Consider the following 25,364-nt stretch of genomic DNA (forward strand, 5'->3'; position numbering starts at 1 on the left):
CTCGAAAAAACTCCTCAGATCGAGATGCGTCCTGTGATCCTTTAAGAGAAACAAAACAAGCTGGTGGTGATGGGGCTAGTGTTGTGAATCAATTTCAGGTGTTTCTTTTGTGTCTTTACAAACCATTGAGTTCGTGTGACTGCCTGGTCTGGAAAGCTGGAGTGAGGGCTGAGTGGCTTCTGCAGCCTTGCAACACTTGCGCTGTGCACTGTGTGTGTTAGTGAGGTGCCAATAGGGCGGCACGATATGGAGGAAATATCTGATTGCGATTTTTTTTGGACAGGTTTTGTAATTGTGATTTGATTTGCGATATCATTTTTGAAAGCCAAGCTTCAGTTCAGTATTCCAATATTTCTCTTTAAGTTGGGCCACTGATTAGTGGGCGTGCATGAGAAGCACAGCACTCCTGTTAGACGAGCTTCACTGTCCGTCACACAAGGAGGATGACATGAATAGAAACACCAGAGATGGGATGAGATTAACCACTGGGACAGAGTTGCAAGCTGCATGTTTCATTGCAGCCTTTGCAGTGAGGGGTACTTGCATTGGTTCAAATTGCGATTTTGATTAAAAATCAATTAATTGTGCACCCTTAGACACCGTTAGTGTCTTTTCATCACTAAAAGTACTTTTTAATGAGTTTGGTGCCTGTTGCAGGTAGCTAATGCAGTGTTTATAGTCAAGTGGTGTTATCCCAGTATATGGGATATACCATTCATACCAGTTGTATTTAATTGGGTCTTGGTTTGTTCAAACCCCTTTGGATGACACTATACGGAATTTAGTTTAGATAGAGGTATGAATAGAGAGGACAAATTTATGTTTTGTTGTTGATTTTGTATTCGACACAGTGTTTCCCATACATTGACTTATTTGTGGCGGCCCACCACAATATCAACACTGACCACCACACAATGATTTTCGAGGTTGTACTAAATTTGTACTGCATTCAAGTTAATTCTGCAAACCAACCACCACAAATGGAATTCAGTTCTCTGGGAAACAATCTGACATGTTGTATTTGTTTTACAGAGTGGATGATGTGTGCATTTACCTAGCAACAGAGGTCTTGGAGGGGATTATTACATTGTTTTGATAGCTTATCAAATCAAAGGCTGTTATTGAAAATAAACAGTAGGCCAAACCCATGAATGAACGTTTAATTCAATAATCTTGAAAGGTCATGCATTCACTCAATGTCTCAGTTTACAGGACACTGTGCTTACAGGAGGAAATCATGAATGAAATTGCATATGCCATTTATATTTGATTTGTTATTAGTTGCATCCAAAACTCATTGTTGAACAGTGGCTATACAGCGTAAAAAACATGTTTACAATTTTTAATCACACTCATTGAATTCAGCACTCAAGTGAAGGATCTTATTCTCCTTCATAATCCACCAGTTTTCGACTTCCTGCAATGTACTGTAGGCTATATTACTGTTTTCCCAACATATCCTAAGACCATCTTCTGCTGAAAATAGCACAATGACAGTGCACTTTGAGTGAGCAACACAAGCCCAGATACTGTACCTCTGACCTGCTGATTGCTTAAGTGTATCCTCTATTCATTATAAACCCTCACCTTATCCCGCTAACAGGATTTATGCCTTGTCCATACAAATCCGGGTTTGAAAAAAACATTTCTGGCATTTTGTCTCCACACAAACTCCACTTCAGGTCACTGAAAATGCACCTTTGCAAAATGCCTTGTGAAGATTTCCAGAAATCTTTTTCAGAAGACAAGTGTTGATGACGTGTGGAGTGGGAAAATGATCTGTCTTGAGTGTGCACTGTAATCTCCTTTGTTTAAACTTCTTTCATGCTTCTGATTGGCCAGCATGGCTTTACAATACCATTTCTTTTGGTGCCTGCTTGTTTGGCATGCTCTGAACAGTGCTGTTTTGGCATTCTCATATGGACGGGAACAAAAGAGAGAAATCACTGTTTTAAAAAAGATCTGCTCATGTGTGAACTAGGGCTAACTATGGGGCGAACTATGATGAGTGCATCCTGTGCAGACTTAAGGAGGAGAGGATGCACACTTTGCTGACTTATATAATGTGAAGGATGCACACTTTGCTGACTTATATAATGTGAAGGATGCACACTTTGTTGTTTAGAAGTTTTGAGTGGCAGGTTGTTTTTCATACCTCTAGTTATGTATGAAACTGTGCTGTCAATTCATGAAAGTGAAGCTCAGATGTTTCACTCTTGCCATTGAATTCCAGTAATGGATAGTGTGTGTGTTTTTTAGCGTCAGCATTTTATTGGAATATAATAAATGGTTGTAGAAATACCATGTGACACTTTCTTGGAACGGTATCTGAAAGTGATGTACTGTTTAACTACTCCATTTATTTAAACTCATACCAAACATAAGGTATACTGAATGTCTGAAAGTAGTCCCAAAACTGTGGCATTCTTCCATTTGTATAGAAAGTATTTAATTTTACATTTTAAATGTCTTGCTCACTTTAGTTCTATATTCATGTTGTGTTTAAACACTTTATATTAATATTTGCGTGCCACTCAAAATATTCTTTTAAACTTCTTGTTTCCACAAGTCAGTCACACAGTAGAGTAAAATGGTAACTTAGTGATTATCATATCAGTCACACTCTCTGACAGACAACTGAGTCACAGGTGATCTGTTGGATAAAGTGTCAGTGTGGTGACAAGACGTAGATGAGGCCCGCTGAGATGCACATGAAACTCCATCGCTGAAGGTGTTCGCGTTGGTGACTTTCTGAGCCAATGAGGCTTGGGGCTTGAGCACATTGGGGAACAGGGACATTTCCTTGTCTTCCGTCTGTAGTCGCCTCATTTGCACTTCTTTCATATGCAGTCTGTGTCACGTTTATTGTCTCCGCTAAAACTCCTGGAGTCATTTTTCAATGTGTTTTTTTTCTTATCTGCTAAATTCATTACAGTATTGAATACTGCAGTCATCTGTGGAATGAGATAACATTCATCTTACGACTTGCTTGATGGTATCTCTTTCTTTCTTTCTTTCTCTCTTTCTTTCTTTCTTTCTTTTTTTCTTTCTTTCAAACTCTTTCTCTGCCTGTATTTTGTATATCTTTCACAATCATCCATCTGTTTTTCTTTCCTCCTCTCTTGCCCCTCCATCTCTTTTTTACATCTTCTCTTTCTCTCCATCTTCATCTCTCCATGTCTAAGGTTGTGACAACGAAAACAATGCAACTGGTGATGTTTTTCTGCGTTTGACTCTGTCATTTAGACGCAAACGGAGGTTTTATCCCCCCGCAAACAGAGTTTTTAAAAACTCCAGGTTGATTGTTTTTTTTGGGAAAACTCTGTTTGTTCATTTGCGTCTAAACAGGTACAAACGGAGATTTATGTGACGAGGCGGAGATTTTTAGTCAGTTCAAAAGAGAATGAGGAAGTGATTCGTTGATGTTGATATTTTCGGGATTCTGATTGGCTAACATGGGCTTGAGCTTTTTTCGTTACACTGCCACGTACAGGTTTGGCATGCTCTTGAAGGCATATACCCGGGTTAGTGTAAAAGAAAACTTTTCTGAAAAATGACAGGTGTGCACGATGTTATTTTTGAAAACGGAGAGGGTGAAATGTCCGTTTATGAAAATAGCCGGCCGCGTGTAAACATAGCATAAATACCTCTATACCATAAATACTTTTATCTTGCTGCTCTGTCTCTTCACTTCTCTCTCCTCTGTTTTCTCTCTTAGTCTCTCCATGTGCAACTATTGCTCTCTTTTCTCTTTCAATTTCTCTCTTTTGCATTCCTGTCTTTCTGTCTGTCTTGGTCTCTCTGTGTCCTAATATTCTTTCTCTTTTCTCCCTCTCTCTCTCTCTCTCTCTGTCTTGTTGTATCCATGTGCACATACTGTACCCCTCTTTTTCTGTCACTTTCCATGTCTCTCTCTCTTTTTCTCTCTCTCTCTCTGGCATGGCACCCCAATCGTATTCCCCAGGCTATTGCATGTGCATATAACATCATTTGTCTCTTTGAAAATGATGATGACACCACCTGGCTCTACACTGCACAAACCATCTGCTGACCGAGGTGACCTGAGGTCGTCATCTGGGATACAGGGCAGAATCTCTCAGGTCTCAGGTGCACTGATGCGGTGTGGGGTGATGAACAATGGGCCAGTCAGAGCACCTGGCCTATTCTGCGCAAACACACACATACACACACACACACACACACACACACACACAAACACACACACACACACTTGGCACTGACCATGCAGGAATGATGCAGAGGCCCTATATAGAGGATGCCTGCAGTGGCATGGCAGACAGTGTGTAGGGAGCACAGTGGGTCACCCACACGTGGGCCAGGGCTGTGTCAACAGCAAGCCTAAGGTGGTGAGGAGGAGCACACACATACTTGTGTCACTACGGCTGAACTTCAGCGCTGTTTCAGAGCCACTTGATTTCTATCCATGTTGACATTTAGCAGATGGATTGTGCTATGTTATATCAACCGTCCGCAGGGACTTACAGTGTTGAGGATACACTGTTATCGGTGCTGATGCTGTGTGTCAGATCTAACCATCAATGCTGGGATAGAAAATACTCAGAAGGATGATGTGTGAGATGCCTGTGTTGCTTTGTGGGACTTCATAGAAATTACTGTGGAGCAAGAAGAGAAATTATGACATGGCAGTTTGTATCCTTGTATCCTAATGCTACTGCTGTTCTTTGGTCTCAATCGTCATGGATCACGCAGATCTTTAACGTCTGTTATCATGATGTATGTCCAAAGGCTTTATTCTCTGTCAGGCAGTATGATAACTGACCCAATGTGTGGTTTTAGAACTAAACAGCATGTCAGCATGTGTCCAGTGCCAAAAGTCAAAGGTCTGACTAAAGCTAATTTAATAATGAGGCCAGATCTATTTGCTAATTAAATACAATGAGCAAGATCCTAAACTCAAACATTGGTGGGTCAGCTCAATACACACGATAGCTTTAGTTAATGCATGAGACACTTTGCCAATTGAGTGAGTTGATCTTGCTCTTTAATCATTCCAATTAGGGCCCTGCTCCTTTTATTCCCACTACCTTGGCATTTAAGCACTTCTCAGACGCCCCAAATACTCCCCATTTTTAAAACAAAACTTTGCAATATGGTGCAATGAAGTGAGTAAAAAGCCTCCTTGATCACTTTAATATGCACTGCTGTGCTCATAACATATTGAGTCAGAATGTAGCATTTCTGCCTTGCATTACGTAAGAGATAATGTATTGCCTGCCAGTCATTGTCGGAAAATAAGTTCCGACAGGGCAAATGAGACCCTGATTTGAAGCAGAGACAGTGGTCATTATTTTTTTAACAGTGGTCATAATTTTTTTACAGTGGTCATTTTTATAGGACCTCCAGACGTTCTTGTTAATGGAATTTGTTGCAGGATTCTGAAGAGCCATATATCTGTAATAACTCGAGGTTACTGTGTGCGATTATTAAAAAATTGGATGTAAGGGTCATTATAGCAGGGAGTAATTATTGTTATGCACCTTTATATTATTTTATATAATTATATGATATATCATTATTGTATGGAAGTTATGGCTGTCAAAATGTTGCCTAGCAACTCTGAGAAACGAGTGAAAAGCACACTCTGTTTTCACGCGTTGTGTGTCTGTCTTTATCACCAGAGTATGCTATAAATAGACAGCTTTGGCCACTAACAGGTTTTGCTCCATTTACTGTAGCTCTAGTGTTTGGCTGTTAGGCGGTCTCGATGACTTTCTTTCTTTTGTCACAGTCACAGAGATCTTTCAGCCTGAGTTATAAAGAATCAAAAGCAGTATGGTGTGGGTATGAGAAGAAGATCTGACTGCACAGTTTCAGATAACCAGCGTACCTTAAGCTGTCTCGTATAGCTCTGTATTCCACTTAAACAGCAGTGGGTATAACTCAGTCGATGGTGTTGATTTGACCCCTCACCCTTCGCCCAAACATGTCTTTATGAATCATTGATTTCTGGAGAGCTCAGCCATGGGAGAAAGTGGAAATACTTCCTGGCTCGAAACTCATGAGACTAGCCTACCGCAGAAAGCTCCATGTATATTCCATTATTGGCTGTGATGTCTGGTTTGTGCGTGTAGCCATATTCCCTCACATACTAACCCACTTCTCATCATTGTAAAGCAGGACTCATGCTGCTTACTGCTTCTCAGCACCTACGTAGATGCATACCTAACTAAACCTGCAGTCTGCAATTGAAACCATGTTCTTGTTCATGTCATCCTGCTTTGAGCCTCAGTGAAACGCTCTAAAAGGCTGCCCTGTTGATGATCCCCCCCCTCCCCCACAATGGTTGCCTTGTTGGTGATTTTGTTTTTGATGATAAGTAGGCTTAGTTGTTGATATATAACCTATAACACTAGGAATTTAACACCTGTCCTGTATATATCTGAATTGAAATGGGAGAAAGACCTTCTCCAAGGACGATACAGTGGTTGCATATTGTAGTGATATTATGATGCTCTCTCAAATCTTTAAATATATATTCACTTCACACAGGTCAAAGGGGGAAATCTGTCTTCTTGCAGGTGTGCATAAATTGTGTGTCCTGCCAGACACACACACACACACACACACACGCACACACAAAGGTCACATAACCTCAGCCACATCAACAGAAGTGTATGCAAGCTGACCTGAGTTCTGTGTGGAGCCGAGGCTCTATTTCCATAATATTATCTTAGTCGTGGGTACTGATGCAGTCAGGACTGAGCATGCAGCTGTGAATGTGCATGAGGTGTAGCGACCTTTGAACTGGAAGTCAAGGATGTGTTTTAAGGCTTAAGACTGTGATGTGTGTGTATGTGTGTGTGTGTCCGTGTGCGTGTGCGTGTGTGTGTGACATGGGGTGGAGGTGGTATGCTTAAATCCAAGCAGGCAGAGGGAGTGGGTACAGTATGTTCAATGTTTGGTGTGTGTGTGTGTGTTCAATGTTGGTGTGTGTGTGTTTGTGTGTGTGTGTGTGTCTGGTGTGTCTGTGTGTGTGTGAGTGTATGCATGTGACATGAGAAGGAAGGGGACCATGAAAGCCAGCAGGCAGAAGGAGTGGTTATGTGTCATGTTGGCAGTGTTGGGCCAGGCCATGGAACAATAGCTCTCGCTGCTTAATAGCTGCTCTAGTGCTGTCAGTGACTGAACCCCCTGTGTCACTCTGGCAGACTAATTACTGAGGGGTCTCTTGCATTGACACCCTCAGACCCCCCTACACACACACATGCACACACTACATTCATGAGCGCACACACACACACACACACACACACACACACACACACACACACACACACACACACACACACACTCACGCACACACACACACGTGCACACGCATACACACACACACTTGCGCACACATACATTTTGTCAGCCTAGGTGGGGAACCCATTGTAGCTGTCAAAGGGCTCTGCATTGGGAGATAAAGGTTAGTCTGTGCGGATTTATGTTCTGATGAAAAGAAAAGATAAAAAAGAGACAAATGAAGAAAGAAAAAGAAAGAGGGATAGAGAGAAGGAATTGGAGGGTAAGGGTTTGAGGGAGAAAGAGGAGAGAGAGAAAATAAAAGAGAGAGAGAAAGAAAGAGAGATTGAGCCATTGAGAGACAGAAAGAAAGAGAAAGAGAAAGAAAAAGATCCATGTTTCTTTTATAGACTATATACTAGGTCTATAAAAGTACCCTTGGGCAGTTCAGCACCACATATAGTGGACAGCTCCATATGGGAGGTTACATAAGATTATGTCACAGGGACACATTATTAGCCCACAGATCTGCCTCTTATGGGGGGCAATGGAGCTTACTTTGGCCCTGACCTTCAGTTTAGTAAGTTTATAGTTACATCATGGATCCGATAACAGTCCAGTGTGCTACTTCAGCCAGTCTGGCTTGTAGTTTTGGCATGTCAGTATGTTCATTTAAACTCAGCATACTGCTTTTCTACAGTATGTTAAACTAAGAAGAACACTACTTTTGTAAAGTATGTAAAACTCAGCAGATTACTTGTGCGCAGTTTGTTGAACTCCAAGTGCTACTTTGCTTGTTTAAAATAAGTCACTGGGAGGCTTGATGGTGCTACGGAGGGGTGCGCACAGAGCTGCTAAATTAGATCAGATCATCACAGAGTGCTTCCTCTTCGGCGTGCTAATTAGCAAAGGTACCCATCAGGCAACAAACAGCGCTAATGTGTCCTCTCACAGCTGCCACCCCCTGGTGTGGGGACGCTGATGTGTGCTCTCTCACTCTCTCTCTCTCTCTCTCACACACACACACATGCTCACACACACACTTCCTCTGACTCATCAGGCTCTTGCATCCAAAAAGCGTGACTCCATGCAGCCGCTGAGAATCCCATTGTGCTCTGAGGAAAGAAAATGCGGAAAAACTTGACATAAACCTCGTGATCCATGTGTCGTGATCCACGTGTATCTGTGTGTGTGTATGCAGTTTTTTATTCACCCACACGCAAATGTCGTGAGGTTCGTGTTTTGCGGGTGGTTTTGAATATTTCTTCTCCAGGTTTCTTGACATTGCACTAACATTTGTCTTTATGTTACAACATGAAAAATAACATCTATATTCTATATAGTTATCGTTAGATAGTATATAGAGTATGTTGTATAGTACATAGTTAGCTTTTCCTTTTCTGTGTTGTTCTTCTCTGGACCTTCACAAGCAGAGAAGGTAGATTGTTGGTGTTTGAAATCTTCTTGTTTCTTCTTGTATTGCCTTCAGAGAGAAATCCTTCCTTCTGCACTTCTCCTGCAGCGTAGTGAGAGTCAGACACACATGCACACACACATACTTACGCACACAAGTCAGCTACTGTAACTCTGCCTGCCTGGAACAGATTCCTCTCCAGCTGTTTCAGTTCTCTTTCTCTCTCTCTATTTCACTCTCTCTCTCTCTCTCTGTATGTGTGTGTGTGTGTGTGTGTGTGTGTGTGTGTCTTTGTATGTGTATGTTTGTGTGTATGTGTATATCCCGGCCTTTGTTCTTTCTTTTAAACATGCATTCCATCTTTATCTACCTGCTCAGATGTGTGTGTGTGTGTGTGTGTGTGTGTGTGTGTGTGTGTGTTTTTTTGTAGGATCCCAGTCTTTGCATCTTGCATCTCACAGACATATGTCTCTGATGGAATCCCCTTCATGCTTCAGACCACCCAGAAAATCCCCCATGATGCAGTGCAGTGTGCTTGCGTGCGTGTGGAGCTACCTCAGCAACTCCGTATGACAGTCAGGGCCTTCCCTGCCCATCCCCCACCGGCCCAGTGATTTATCAGCTGTCCTGTCCTCCCATCAGGCTCCTCTCACTGTCATGTGCCTTATCGCCTTCTCCCAGGCATCATACTGCACTCATTCATTCATTCATTCATTCATTCAAATTCATTCATTCATGTGTACGTATATATGTATTCATTCAGTTAGTAATTCATTCATTCATTCACTCACTCATACACAATACTTGCTGACGGTGGTCTAACCAAAGGCCTCTTCTCAAAGCTCTCTTTATCGGTCTGTATTTCTTTAAGCCATCAAAGGCTGGCTTCTCAATGCTGCAAATGAAAAGCCATTCAGGGGGCTGGGGGCTTTCATGTAATGAGATAGGAAGGGATTCGTAACCAGCTTGTGAATCACGCACCACCTCATAAATCTGTGCTTTGCACACCCGGACTTCCTTCTCCCTTTGAAGTGTTATATAAAGTCTCTACCCCCCCACCCCTTTCTCCCTCTCTCTCTCATTCCCTCTCTGTTTTTCTGTATGTCTTTCCAACTCTCCCCTATCTCCTTTCTCTCTCTCTCTCTCTCTCTCTTTCACTCTCTTTCCCCCCTCTCTCTCTTTTCTCTCTCCCTCCCTCTACGGTTGTGTATGCCTGTATCTGCATGTTGTTTTCTCAAAACACAAAGCGCATTATCTCCAAATATTACTTTGTTATACCAACGGCGTCTCCACTATGATCCTCTAGGCTATTTGACAGTCAGATTTCTCATCATTGTGGCATTGATCACATTTTACATTTACACATTTATTAATGTAGCTGACGCTTTTATCCAAAGTGACTTAAAAGTGAGAACTAACATTCAGGCTACATTGCAAAGAAAGAAACCTTATGGTAACAATAAATACTACTTTGCAAGCACAAGTAAGACAACCAGAGGATGAGAGTGCTCCAAGCTGGGTAAGAACTAAATTGTTGGTTACAAGCGGTTTACATTGAAATATACTGTAGATAATCAATAGCCTGCCCACATGAATCCATGCTAATTAGATAAAAGGTTATTGGCAGAAATGCCAAACCCCCATGCAGAGACAAGCCCATAAAGGGCACGGATGCCTAATACCTGAAACTCATGTTAGTATGTATGCAAACCATTAAGTGCTGTTCAAATGGGGCTTGAAACGCACCATCTTGCTTTAGCCAAAGGCCTGAGCCATGGTCAGACACCACATAATCTTTGGCCTCACTCCTACAGACCTAATCACATTGTGTCAAATGGTCCTGGCCTCAGCTGAGATATGAGTGTTGTCCATCTGGGGTCATGACAGTTTACAGCGATTACTATAGAAGCTGGTGAACTGGAAGTCCTAGGGCTCGCTGGCTGTTCCTGTATGGCAATCATGATGGCAGTTATAATCTTGTGCTTTTCTCAGTAGAAGGCTTCAATTTAAAGATGACATAGAATGGACAAGAGCTGTTACCTTGCCTTAATGGAATAGGGAGACCAAAGTTGCATACCTTCATCAGAGAATAAGATGATATGCTCAGTTCATCCATTCTATGTCATCTTTAAGGAAACACAACACAATGTTCTCCTTCTGTTCTTTACTTCACTATGTTGAAACATGTCATTTCAATTTAAATCAGACGTGTATATTCATATCGTTAAGACTGAATATGCTCACTCTTGATCATTATGACAAAACAGTGAGTGTGTAATGGGTGGGTAATGTGTTATGACTGACCGTGTCTGAATGTGTGTGTGTGTGTGTAATGTGTGTGTTATGACAGTGCCGTGCCAGTGTGTGTGTGTGTGACATGTGTGTAATGTGTGTGTTATGGCAGCGCAGTGTCAGTGTGTGTGTGTGTGTGTGTATGTGTAATGACAGTGGTGTGTGTGTGTGTGTGTGTGTGTGTGTGTGTGTGTGTGTGTGTGTGTGTGTGTGTGTGTGTTTGTGTAATGTTTGTGTTATGACAGCCCAGTGTGGCAACATCTGGCCCAGGCATTCAAAAACCGCTTGGAGCACTACCTCAATTTCTACTCCGATGATTCAGAAATAGGACAGAGTTGTTACTTGGTTGGAAAAAAAACTTTAAAAATGTCAGCCTTGTTTGAAGTGCTACAAAAGCTATATTTTTTACATTCTGTACCCTTCTCCCACACATGGAATATCTCTGACCTCAATGTGTCTCTACTTTTCAGAGCTTTGAAGCTGAGCAGACTCTGACTCAAGTTTGGTGTTTATTTGTGGATTTTGGTTCTCTTGTGTTAATGACATCTTTCCTCAGTTGCTTTTTTGTGCATTTCTTAGATCTGAATCTTTCACAACTATTAGTTCAGCCTCCAATCATGTCTTTAGTTGTGCACATCATAAATGCACCAAAGAGACTGAGAAAAACTTTAATGACAATGAATATTTTTCTTACCTATACTGGTACATCACAAAATGAAATATATCTAGAATTTAACATTGAATTACATGACAATCTGTTCTTTCTTTCTTTCTTTCTTTCTTTCTTTCGTACTTTCCTGCTCACCCTTCATCTATCATCTCTCCTTATTTCATTGCCCCCCTTTCTTTGTCTTTGACGGTGTCAGACCTCTCTGTTAAAAGCACATTGAAGAAGGCGCTACGCTGAGAAGTAACTCATGTAATGTTCAGTCTTTTCTCCTTTTTTAACTAGTTATAAGTTTGGTCCTGTACTCTACAAACTACAGAGTCTGAGTGAAGCCTTCTATCCCTGTGCTATCCCTGCAAGTGAAGCCAGCTATCCCTGTGTTGTCCGACCTCTCTGTGTCACTCACTCTTCCACTCTTTCTTTCTGTCTTTTACAGCGTTCTACCTGTTCTGCCCACCTTGCCCCGTCCACACGTCACCATGAACTACCTGCGCCGGCGTCTCTCGGACAGCAGCTTTGTGGCCAACCTGCCCAACGGCTACATGATGGACCTCCAGCGCCCAACCCCCTCTCCGACCCCGTCTCCGCCCGCGCGCCCCAAGAGCTCCACCAGCTCCCCGGCGTCCCCGGCCACAGAGAGGCGCCAGCCGCCCGCCGTCTCACCCCAGCCCCAGGCTTCCGGCCCGGCCTCCTCCTCCTCCTCCTCCTCCTCGTCCACCGCCACGTCCGCCCCCAGCGCCCCCCCGCCGTCCGCCGCTGCCGCCGGAGGCTTCCTCAGCTCCTTCTCCAGCGTGGTGAAGACGGCACAGATTGCCAGCGCCGTGAAGGCCAAGGCGGAGGCCCAGGCGGCACAAGCGGCAGACACCGCGGCCGCCACCGCGCCACTGCCCAAACCTGTCGTCCGCAAGCCCAAGGTGCTGCTGGTCATCGACGACCCCCACACAGACTGGTGAGAGACACACACTGGATTTTTATTTTTAGCATTATTACATTATGTTACATTTAATCATTTTACTGACACTTTTATACAAAGCGACAGGGAGCGATCAAGGTATAGTGCGACAATGACATGTCCGTGCAGCAATAAGTACTATTTGCATAACATAGAATGACAGTTCAAGCGAAGTTGTGTCAAGGGATTAAGAGGAGAAGTCAGGATAGAGAAGACAAGCGTGATGTCGAAATGACACAGTTAGGTCCAGGCTCCAGGCGCGCCTGCAGGTGTACAGTACGTCCGTACGCACTGTGCGTACCATCAGGCTACTCAACAAGAGAAAATGTCCTGTGTGTGTGTGTATTTTGGCCCACCATACCTTCCCCACTATGGACAGTATCCCATTAGCTGCATGTGCGTACCATAGCATTAATTCCTGCAGGCTCCCCTGCCAGGCTCCACCGAAAGCACAAGTGAAGCAGAGCATTCACAGAGCATTCACAGAGCATTCACAGAGCGCATGTGCCAGCCTGTGGACTGGCCTATTTTTTCTGTTCAAATGTCCACGACACATTTGGTGTAGCCAGTTCCACTGATTATAGTGGAAGTGCATTCTTGCAGCGTGTGCTCCGCCATTGTTCCGCCTCAGCTGTGCCTTCACAACTGTGTACTTGTTGCCCGGCCGGCCGTTAGTCTACTAGGCACATGTCCAGGGAACATTCATACAAATGGAAGTGTATCTATCCTGTACTGCAAGTTTGTACTAGTGTATCTACTCTGTACTGCAAGCTTTAGATAAAAGCGCCAGATGCCATATATTTATAATATACAGTATAGAATAAATGTGGTGTGTGACAGACACCTTTTCATTTGGTGGTTTCTTTTGCAGATTGTCTGAGTAAGTTTGTTGATGAAAGTGCATTTGTTTTTGAAGACTGTCTCTGACTAGCAATCAGAGGGTTGATTTTATAATTCAGCTATTATATTCTGTCGACACAGCTTAAAGGTCTCATCTCATCGTTTTTTCATTAATTTTGCAGTGGTCTGTAGTATTGATGAATGCCCTGTGAGCCAGTTTTGGTGAAAAAAATGCTGTCCTGTATCTGTTTCATGCTGTTCTAGTTTGGTGGGGAAGGTGGGCGGGGAGGAACGACTGGATTTCGCCTCTAGTCATGAATATTAATGACATGCTAATGAATTCACCTCTGATTGGCTAACAGTACTGTGACGCTCCCTCCAGTGCGTCCTCATCCGATTCTGCCTGTGCTATGCTCCATATTCAACTTTACAGTGCTAAAACCTGGCTAAAACTCGAGTCAAAACTGTTGCACAAAATGTCTTCGGAGATACAACTTCATGTGTCTGATCCTAGTATCCGAGTAGGAAGATGAACCGCTTCCTGATCGTTTGTCGGTGAACGTTGGTTTAATAGAGTGGTAACAATTGCCTGTCAGCTTAATATTTCTCCTAAAAGAGGTAACCGTTTGTGACAACCGTTTGTGCAAATGCTATTGGAATAGATAGTTATGGTTTGAATTCCATGATACTATCATTGAAAGACCACTTGGTCATAGCCCAATATATATATAGATCTAAATGCAAACACACCTACCTAGCTATATTTTGCTGGAATTGTACCAGAATGCCTACAGAAGCAGAGAATGTGAAAGACTTCTCCGGTAATGAGAACTATGGCTTTGATAGCCTGACTTTGGCAGAGGTTAGCCTACTCAAGTTGTTTTCTGTCACGTATGACAGAAAAAGTAGCCTACTAGGAATCTTATAGTATTTTGGGACTAAATATTATAAGTAATCTTATAGGAATAGTAGAATACTATAGTATTTGGGATATACTATAGGTACTATAAGACTACTATAGAAAAACTATAGCGGTTACAGGATATTATAGTTATTAGTAGTACTTCTACAGTATGTCCCAATTATTCCTATAATAATTATTCCTATAAGATTACTATAATATTTTGTCCCAAATACTATAAGATTCCTATACTACTTTTTCGTAAAGGGAATTGCTCATGTGGTTAGAAAAATGGGCAACACAGTACCCCTGTTGTCTGTATGACCCTGTACCCAGGATTAGAACCAGTCTGCCTTAGCATAATGTACTCCCTTCAAAATGCACTAAACATTCGACTATGACGACTATGGCCCTCTGTGAGACAGAAGATATGAAAGGTAAGATAAACCTTTAGCTTAAAAGGGACAAAAACTGATGAAACTCCTAAAACAAATATACAAAACAGGTCAATTTTCAATAAATAACTTTATTATATTTACATATAGCAGTGGTACTCAAAGTGTGGTCCGCAAGCTATCTCAAGTGTTCGACAAGTAGATGTGGTAAAATATAATAGATGAGTTGTTTGCAATATTGAACCAACTTGTATGTAAATCCAAACAGTTCTGCAACACTGATGTAACCTATGCCAGTTTAAATCATATGAATCCTCTGACACCATAAGCAAGATGCAAAGACAATAAGCAAGGTGGTTCAGTGAGAAGGCCTATTGTGTAATATACTGTTGAAGTAGGTCTACTGTTTTTTTTTTTTGCTAGGTGGTCTGTGAAACACTGACAAATAGTAATATTGCAGTCTATTAAAATAATGCAAACACAAAACAAGAACATCCAAACTATGCACAGACGTAACAATGTCCTCTTTTTGCCAGACGATGCAGACATCTGGCCTACAGATCCTTTGTAAGATGGTGCTGGGATTATTTAGGGAAAAAGGTCTGAGTTGTTGTTTCGGCTTGTATTGTCCTGGGGATCCGAAGGGACAACACACAAAACACATTCGTTGGCTGTGATGATTCTATTACATTGCTCTTTGATTGCGCTGGGCCATAGGTGGAGCCATCAGGTGTTATTGTGGAGATGTCGCTTTCATCCTCCTCCTCTTGATCAACCCGAGGTCTTCTAGCTGGCCTTGGATGAACAGGCTTGATGGCAGTAGAGGTAGCAGGCCCCCATGCCCATGGTGTATCCAAAGTGCTTGTGCTCTGGAAGACATACAAAACACTAAGTAAACAGCAAGTAATCAAACAAAACATCATTGTAGGCCTACAAAGGTCAATGTAATAATGGCAAGAAGACATAAATTAGACTGAAGTGTAAATACCTGGGCTCTAGTGATAGCAACTTAGCCTAATAGTGCACGGGTATTGTGTTTTTGATTTTCCATGTTTAGACTAGAACAATACCCGTATTTAGTTGAGCATAAGATAATGTTGCTAATATTATTATTTGTGGTTTAATGCTTAGGTTAGAAGATTATAGGTTCAACAAGCTAAATCTCTGGGTAGTGTGGTCAGTTTTTTATGAGTGTAGCTACACCAGGCACGTAACTGAAGCATTCCCTTCGCGTTATGTACTGCAACAATTAGCTTCCAATAGGCCTAATCAATGGAAGTAGCTACACCTGGCGTGTTAGTGGCCTGTAGGCTATGTTCGGGAAAATAGACCATTCCTCTAATGGATTTTACCAGAGCCCTTCCTATTAGACATTCTCTGATTTTACACGTCGCGAACAGAACACTTCAGTTACGTGCCTGGTGTAGCTTCCTGTAATATAGGCTGCCTAAGCCTAGCTTGTACCCTTTTCATGTATGCTAACATGAAGAATATGAACATGCTATTTTGTAACAGACGTTAGGTGGAAAAGTTTGTTTGTACTTACAGCCTGTGAGCTGGTGGTCGATCGTCATGACGGTACAGAACCAGGTTTTCAGAACATCGATGCAAAACCACTTTCTAACTCTAGGCAGTGAGCGTGGTCGAAATGATTGGAACACAGAACTAATGTTGCACTACTTCGGTGGTGGTGTTCCAACGATAAATCTGAACCATTTCTTCCTCAACTCTTGTTTCTAAGGCAAGACATGCAACATTGATGTGTTATTGGCACAAATAACACGGGCACAATTTTTTCCGCCATGTTAGCAACTTGCTGTTAGCTCCTACTAGCTGCAGAGAGACAATCCCCTAGCCGCAAAATCTTCCAGTCTTCCTGTAGGCGGCCAAGGTGGGTGAGGCCATGAATAATCAGTTTCCCTGCGGCGTCATTGGGAAGGGCTCTTTCTGATTTGCTTGTTTTTCCGTGTATTTTCTTTCATTGGCTAATGCGGGCAATGGGGGTAGAAGATCATTTTCACGTGCAGCATGCATATGCAACTTGGAGTGAGCTATAGTATTTCGAAAGTAACAAGTATTAAACGGTTTCTCAGTGAATGAGACCTTTAAAGTAGAATGTTTTCAACTTTACGTATTATTCCTCTATTGCAGTAAACTAAATATCTTTGGCCTATGGACAAAACAAGGCATTTGAAAGCATAATCTTGGGCTTAGGGAAACACTAATTGATATTTCTTGGTTGACCATTTCTGACATTTTATCAATCAAACAACTAGTCAATTAATCAATCAAATAGTCGACAGATTAATGCGACTGAAAATCGTTAGTTCAGCCCTAGGTGTAAATAAGCCCCTAGTGTCTTTCGGTGCATTTCCCAACCCAGTCCTTACTATGTGTTCACTTCACTGTTTACAGTTGTCTCTGCTTTAAGCTGAGGAGACAGGGCCACCGGGGAGGAGGAGACACTTTCACATGATTGCTAAGTCATCCTCCCCTTGGGTGGTAGCTGTCGGAAGGAAGCATGGCTTCAGTTTTCCAACTGAATCTCAACTCAGACTCACACTGTGTCCTCAAACTCCAACAGGGACACACTCTCCACTTGAGTGTGTTATTCTTCAGATTTGATTATATGTCAGAACAAGAGCAGTCAGGCTTCTCTGGACCCTTGCCCTTGTAACTGGTCAGTAAAGACAGTGAAAAAAAAACTGTTGAAAGTATGATGGGGAGATATGGGGATCATGCATATGCAAGTGGACACACACAGACAGACAGACAGACAGACATAAACTATTGGTTAAAGCTGCTGGCTAAAGTGTTGTGGTTAATGATCACTGTTGTTAACCTAAAAGTAACTAAGCAAAAAGATGTGAATATGAAATTGCAAACTATGGTGGTGTGTCTGAACCAAAGTCAAACAAATTGTGATCACCTGAATCAGTGTTCAAATCTGTGAAGGTAAATGTCTCACTGGAGGTTTAACTGTCAGTAAATCTGTGTTATTGTATGACTGTCCTTTCAAAGAAAAGGTTGGACCTGTCAGGTCATATCGCAAGTAATTTTTCGCTGGGATTAGAGTTAGTAAATGGTCAGGAGAAAACAGCTTGTTTGGCCAGATGTCTGTACCTGTGTGAAATAAGTCCTGACAGGGCCTGAAGGGACTTGTTTTCCTATAATGACCAGCGGACAATACAATATCACCCTTATTATACGGCTACTTGCCAAAACGAGAAAAGAAACTTCAGACCGTGTGTATTTTAAAATGATTTTGTTACCGTCATGGCTTCTGCCGTTTCAGATGTTGCATAGCAAGGTGTTTACTGATGACTTACAGGTTCAATGAAGTTCCATTGTGATAAGTGAACGGACTACTAATGAATGATATGAAAGATGTGAATCAGTTTCCTTTGACATATAATAATGATTTATACTGTAAATAAGCAGTCATCCCTGTTGTTGAAGTTAGCAAGCGAGTGAGTGAGTGAGAGCCTACTTGATGCTTATCCACAAGGGACTGCGGGAGTTGTGGGATCAAAGCCTGCCTCTGCCCGGAGCAGAAGGCCGTCTCCCTGAGCCTGGTCAATTAGGCCGCTGTTTGGAGTCTCTTTGGAGTCTCTGGGCTCGGTTTCTGTCTAAGCTGTCTGAGCTCCCCAGAGGACTGCTCTGCTCTGTCTGTCTAGCTGCACTCTGCTCTGTGTGGTGGACTTTGTGGCTACACACATTCAGACACACTTCCTTCTCTCGCTTTCTTGCTCTCTCTCTCTCTCTCTCTCACACACACACACACACACACTAAATACACTCTCTCTTTCTCTCGCAAATGCCCATGCGCGCGCACACAGTTTTCTGCTTGTTTGCTTAGCAACTGAACCTTTCCATAGATTTCCTGATGCAAACACTCAGAGAGACAGATATAGAGAGAGAAAGAGAGAGAGAGAGAGAGAAAGAGAGCACCTTCATGTTGTATGATCAGCAGGACAGGTGCTATCACTCATTATCAAAACACCTTACTATGTCAGAGGTACCAATTATCACACACGTCTCTCCTAGTGAGAGAACCAGCCCAGTTGTACGTAGTGCCTAGATAAATGTAGCAGATCGCATGCACCTCCAGAGCTGTTTCTGTCACCTGTCACATAGGGAAGGTGCTAATGACTTTGGTTAGTCACTCATGCCATAGAACAAAGTAGCCTACTATAACAGAGGTTAACAGCATCTGTAGTGATCACTGCCTGTTAAATGTATTAAAGTTATGCAAAAGTTTGCTATTTTGTGTTTGCTATAGTGTTGCACAGTGCACCACTACAGAAAAATCGCGATACCCTGAAATTAAAAATGTTACAATACCCAATTTTATTAGTATCGATACTTTTAAGAATGGCCGGGTTCTTTTGAAGTAACATGCGTGTGAGCAAGGCATGCTTCTAGGTTAGAGTACCTATGTTCCCCGGGTCCTATGTTCCCCGCTTTGTATGGGACCGGGGAACATAGGACCCTTTTTTAAAACCCTAACCATGACCCTAACCCTAACCCCGAGCGGGGAACATAGGACCCGGGGAACATAGGAATGACCCCGCTTCTAGTGCCTCCCCTAGCCTGCTCCTCACACACACGTTATTAGCTGTTGTGCCATAAACAGCAAGACATGGCTGCTAGTTTAAGTGATGCTGTGGCTGCACTGCAGCTACACATAATAATAATAGTCTAGGCTAATATCCCTATGCTATGGGATTTAGGTAATTTAGGCTTACTGTTGGGGTTAAAGGGAAACTTGGCAGGATTACTGTAGCTATATTTCCCCCTCTGCTGGAGAAGTTGTGTATTATGCTATTTCAAACTGTGGAAAAAGGAAACGATAAAGCACATGGATTTGTTTACAAGCTAGCGAAACGGTTGGCATAAGTTCGGCAGAACAATGTGGATGTTACAAGGTAAGAAACACGATTTAAAACGAGTTTCTTGTTTCTCACTTCTCTTACTGGAAAAGTAGTACCAATGTTGCAAGGTTGCTTTTCCGCCTGAGGATGCTAGGGGGAGCGGGGAAAGTCACCATTTTTACTGGAACAGGTCATTTACAGGTTTTCTCAGTCGCTTTGGTGCTTTTCTCAGATCAGAATGGAAATTCTCATAACTAGGGGTCAAAACTAACTATACTTACAGTATGGATGCTAAATAGTCGTTCCCAATAAAACTAATAGTCTTCATTTCATTGCTTGAGTCATTACATACAAAATTGGTGAACTAGTTATCAAATTCTGTCACAATGCTGTAGAATTGCAGAGAATATACAGTAAAACTGTGAAACGTACATATTTAGTGTCTTGTAGGCCTACTCACTCACTCCCCTAACTACAGCAATTTGTAACTTTACTGTAGTTTACAAATGGCTGTACAAGTACTGTATAGTGTTGTCTTGAGCATTTTCAGGTAGTGTCACCGAGTTTTGACCTTTTTTTGCATGGGAAAACACTGAGAGCATAAACTGTCGTAATGAAAACATGACAAAGCCATTTGACTATCTTGTAAACAATGGTGTCATTGACATAAATACTTGCTTTTGAGGAATGGACTATCCATTTTGAGCAAGTGACGTGCTTTTGCAGGTTATCCACTAGGTTTTGCAGTTTGCACTAATTGTTTTGAGAAATGCACTAACTGCTGTGCAAATGTTAATAGTGATGTAAGAAAAGCACCAAAGCGACTGAGAAAAACTGTAACCATCAAAATGATTTCTACTGTAAATGTGTTGACTAACTTGAAATAGTTGCCAAGTTCTCCTTTAATGTCAGAAATAGGCTACTCAACCATGGCAAACTTTTACATCTAGAGAAAGCGCCTTGCTAACCTTCCCGCTAACTCAGGTCATGTCTGTCATTCGTCTTGTGCTCACTAAAATCTTAAATGAACATTGCAACACACTCATCTCTTCTGATACCAGAAAATTTGTCTTCGACTTGTTAGTTTTTTGAACATGTGTTTTATCTAATGAGCATAACGAATTGCATCCACATATCCTTGTTGTTATGCACTATATGCAACTATTTTTCACTAGCCAAAACCCATGAGACTGAAGGCTAATTACCCTCACAGGCACTCAATTACACACGCCACCAATGTGCACTAAATTAGACCTACACACCACATTAAAGATATGCCTAAGTGTAATAGTTTTAAAATCAGTATTCAAATGACTAAATATGTTTAGCTATAGTAATTATTACATTACATTTGGCTGACACATTTTTAACCAAAGCGACTAAACAACATGGTAACAGTTAAGTTTTAAAGCAATTCTCTCAACAATTTTATGACAATTTAAAAACATTTACAATTATGCCGATTATAAAATACTAAACATTATTAACATATACATTTATATATGAATTCCAAAATATATGAAATAGAACACTAGTTTGTTATCATTTGCAAACTCATTTTGATGATTTATGGAGTGTGTCAGTGCTGACTGCACCTGCAACCTTACATACTCTGATGCAACTCGCTGTAGCATCATCGTTTGCCACAAGGTGGCACTGTCACCACATCATTTCACCTAATACTCTCAGGTTGATATCCTCCGTTGTTCGTCCTTCAAACACCAGAGGGGGCTACATGGCAAGGAAACAATATTATGCACTTGTGGAAAAGGAGCCCCTTTTCACCTGTCTACCGTTCTATATTAACTGTTGAAAGACAGCTTTGTGCTACACGTCTAAAGAATGTGCAGTCAGACACATTCTCACATGCACTCACCTTCTACTGTTTTATTTGAGGGGGTTTTCATTTTATTGTCCATGTATGTGTTTATGCTTTGTGTGCATGCGACTGTGGGTCACCCTAAATTGTTAATTGTAAATGAAAATGTGTTTGTCTTTGAACTATGGGAGATTTTAGCTGTGTGGGGATAATAGTATACCTTCACCCCTCTACAACGGTTTAGCCCAACACCTCGATAAGGGTAATTAGCTGGCCTATTTAAGGCTGGCTCGTTTAACCCTTAAAGGAGTACCGTCACACTGGTGTGAAGGGAATGTTGAGAAATGAACGTTCTAAAGAATATCTGGGTTCATTGAATTCAACATAGAATTTTAGAACCTTCAATTGTTGCGGAACTTAGAACGTTCAAAAACCTACACCTTTAAGGGTTAATGTTAGAAGAGAGACTGGAAACATGGGAGACACAGAAAGACGCAGGGAACAGCCAGAGGTCCAAGGGACAGGAATGTTAACCCTTAAAGGTGTAGGTTTTTGAACATTCTAAGTTCCGCAACAATTGAAGGTTCTAAAATTCTATGTTGAATTCAATGAACCCAGATATTCTTTAGAATGTTAATTTCCCAACATTCCCGTCACACCGGTGTGACGGTACTCCTTTAAGGGTTAATTGATATTTAAAAGTAAACCTTGCTTGCTGTGAGGCAAGGGGAAGTTTGGTCCAAAGTTGCAAGGTCGCCTTGTTTTGTACCGGGAGCTCAGACAGAGTAAGATAAAGAAACTGTTGCCTAGTTTAAGGGCGAGATAAACCGTTGCTTTGGGTGTCCTGAAGATCCCTTGATTTTATGTGTGCATTCCTGTCGTTCTTTCTGGTGGTTCATGGACAATAAATGAATATATTTTTGTGTTGAACTGCCGTCTCCTACTACCTTCTTCCCTCAAACACCACCATATCCAGTGGCGTGGCCGCCTCGGCCCCTTACAGCACTATATGGCCGTGATGATGTATGCCAGACACAAAAAAGATAAACACAGAGTGGTGGTGTCTTGAAGAAAGAGCAGTGAAGGACACATGATCAGCATGCACATTTAATGTGCACATCACATCCATAAGAACAACTGAAAGGACCTGGATTTGTACAAAGAGAGATGAAAAACTGTGATTCAGCAAGATCAACTTTACTGATCTGAGGTTTTAATGCCTCCATAGAGAGAGAGAGAGAGAGACTGAGTATGTGTCTGTGTGTGTGTGTGTGTGTGTGTGTGTGTGTGACAGACAGAAAGAGAGAGAGAGAGAGAGTAGAAGAAGTCAGAGTAGGAGAGAGAATGTGCACATTCATCTACGTGCTTGTGAGCATGGACAGATCTTGTGTGAGCATCAGTGCGTGCACATGTGTGCGTGTGTCTGTGTCTGTGTCTGTCTGTCTGTCTGTTTATGTCTCTGTGTGTGTGTGTGTGTGTGTGTGTGTGTTTGTATATGTATATCTCGTGGTCACTCTGCACTCTTTGCCCAGAGGTTTCCCAGCAGAAGAGAGAACATACAGCACGTGTGGTAGAGGAGGAGGAGGAGGAGGAGGAGGAAGAGGAGGAGGAAAAGGAGGAGGAGGAGGAGGAGGAAAAGGAGGAGGAGGAGGAGGTTTCTCAAAGTTCCTCTGCATTTTGTTTTCTTTGCGGATCCTTATCTGATGTCCGGCATTGCCAGGCGGAACAACCTCTGTGTTGTGCAGTACGGCGTGTTTCCGATGCTGTCATTCTCTTTATGTAAACACACACACACACGCAAACATAGTCACTGCACTCTGAACTGACCTGACCTACAGTAGAGTGGACAATGAGGCCTTTGCATTCTCTTTGGTTTATGCCTGTCAACACACACACATACACATACACACACACACACACACACACACACAAACACACAAACACACAAACATTCATTTGGCGTCCCGCTCAAGCTCAAATGGACAATAGAGACCATGCTCATGCTCATCTGGTCACGGTCACAGGCACGAGCATGCATGCACACACTCTCTCTTTCACACACACACACACACACACATGCACACAGCACACACACATTTTCCCTCTAACACCCTGGATATCTGTAAACAGATGGAAGACAACAAAACAGTTTTAGGAGTAGACAACTCCATGACCTTCCCCCCTATCCCGACTATCCCTCTTCTGCTTCCCTTGACTTCACTTCACTTGAACCGTCAATTTATTCTGTGCGTGTAGTACTTTTTACTGCACTAACATGTGCTAGTCACACAGTACCTTGATCGTTCCCTTTTTTTTAAGTTACTTGGGCTAAAAGTGTCAGCTAAATGACTAAATGTAATCAATGTGGCTGTCAAGAATCCCTGCATGCACATAAAATAGCTGATTTTATGTTCTACATATTCTTACTAAGAGGACAAAGCATGGAACTCTCAAGGTTCTAATCTACAACAGCCTCCCTCGCAGGCTTGGAACTGTGCAATGTCCCTAAATCAGTTCCGCAAACACAAGACAATACTGTATACTCATGAAATCAAAGATTTCTATTGTAGCATTTGGACTTTTTAGAAGGCAAAACGCTGACCAAAAAAACCCTTACCGGATGGCTACAACAGGTACACAACCGAAGCACTCCACTTGCGGAACACATGCTGCAACAAATAGCTTCCACTATAATCAATGGAACTGGCTACAGCAAACGTGATAGCAGCACGTACATTGGAATTTGTGTGCACGGTGTAGCCCGTACCACCATAAACTCTTACATCACCACTGTCCACCGCCCTTAAAGCACTGAGGACATCAGTGTGATGATATCACTAATAATAAAGGTCTAAGTGTGTGTATATGTCTGTCTGTGCATGTGTGTATGTGAGAGAGAGAGAAAGAGAGGGAGGGAGGGAAGTATACATGTGGTTATATTTTAATACACACACTGTGATTTCATTCGTTATTAATGGTGTGTGTACATCAAGTATCCCTCTTGTTGAGTTTATCCCCAAACAGCTTGTAATCTGCCATATGCTTCGCAGCCCACACACATCCCCACACACACAGAGGTTTTATGACGTGTTTGTGCTGCCAAAAAAGTTTTCAGTTGGTATCGGAAGCCAACAACCACACCCAAACATACACAATGATGAGAATGATCTATCACACACATACACACACACACACACGCATGCACGCACGCACGCACACACACACACACACACACACACACATAGACTAGAGTGGGAATGAATGCCTGATGCCAAGCACACTTAAAATTATATGCTTGTGAAATAACATTTGATTGATGGTTTTCCACCCACCCTTATGTCTTGAAACAGATGGGTCTAAATTTCGAAATTTTGCTTTTCGTCAGATTGTCATATAAAAGATTCGAATCACCAGGGACCAATAAATATGTCCCCCATTTCTTCAGGCTGGCTAATGCAGTATGTGATGTTTATGTGTGATGTGTAATGTCAGTCAAAAATGTTTGTAGATGGGGGTTAAGAGTCATGGGCAACACTATTTAAAGTTAATATCTAAGCCTAAAACGTAACATTAAGCCGGATGTCTGAAATCTAAGTGACATTTTGTCACGCTTGATTCAAATGCGTGCACTTGTAATGGGGGTGTTTTACACTCCCCTTATGTGCTTTGCAGCGTGTTTTGACAGTGAGACTCAGCCCTGCACCTGCCCAGACTCCAACTTGCGTCCCTGCAGCACCTCAGGGCTGTGTTTCCCAAAACCATAGTTGCTAACCTGTTAGCAACTTACAGTAGTTGGTTGGCAGTGGGATATTGCATTGCAATCAACACGGTTGTTAATTTAGTTAGCAACTACGGTTTTGGGAAATGCACCCCAGATTGGGAGGCAGGCGTGCTAGCAAGGAATCTAAAACTCATGTGTGCTAGTGTCTGTCGCTAGCACA

At 42.2% G+C, this 25,364-nt stretch overlaps 1 protein-coding gene across 1 annotated transcript in view; it reads left to right on the top strand.

Moving 5' to 3' along the window:
* The window catches only part of LOC121697654 (synapsin-3-like), a 184,157-nt gene that overhangs the window by 1,871 nt on the left and 156,922 nt on the right, over positions 1-25,364 (top strand). The window contains exon 2 of the mRNA XM_042079276.1: positions 12,079-12,591. Coding sequence (XP_041935210.1) covers positions 12,122-12,591 — 470 coding nt within the window. The 5' untranslated portion in view covers positions 12,079-12,121. The remainder of the gene's footprint in view (positions 1-12,078; positions 12,592-25,364) is intronic.

This window comes from Alosa sapidissima, chromosome 22 (genome assembly GCF_018492685.1).
Source record: "Alosa sapidissima isolate fAloSap1 chromosome 22, fAloSap1.pri, whole genome shotgun sequence".
NCBI classification, from domain to species: Eukaryota; Metazoa; Chordata; class Actinopteri; order Clupeiformes; family Clupeidae; genus Alosa; species Alosa sapidissima.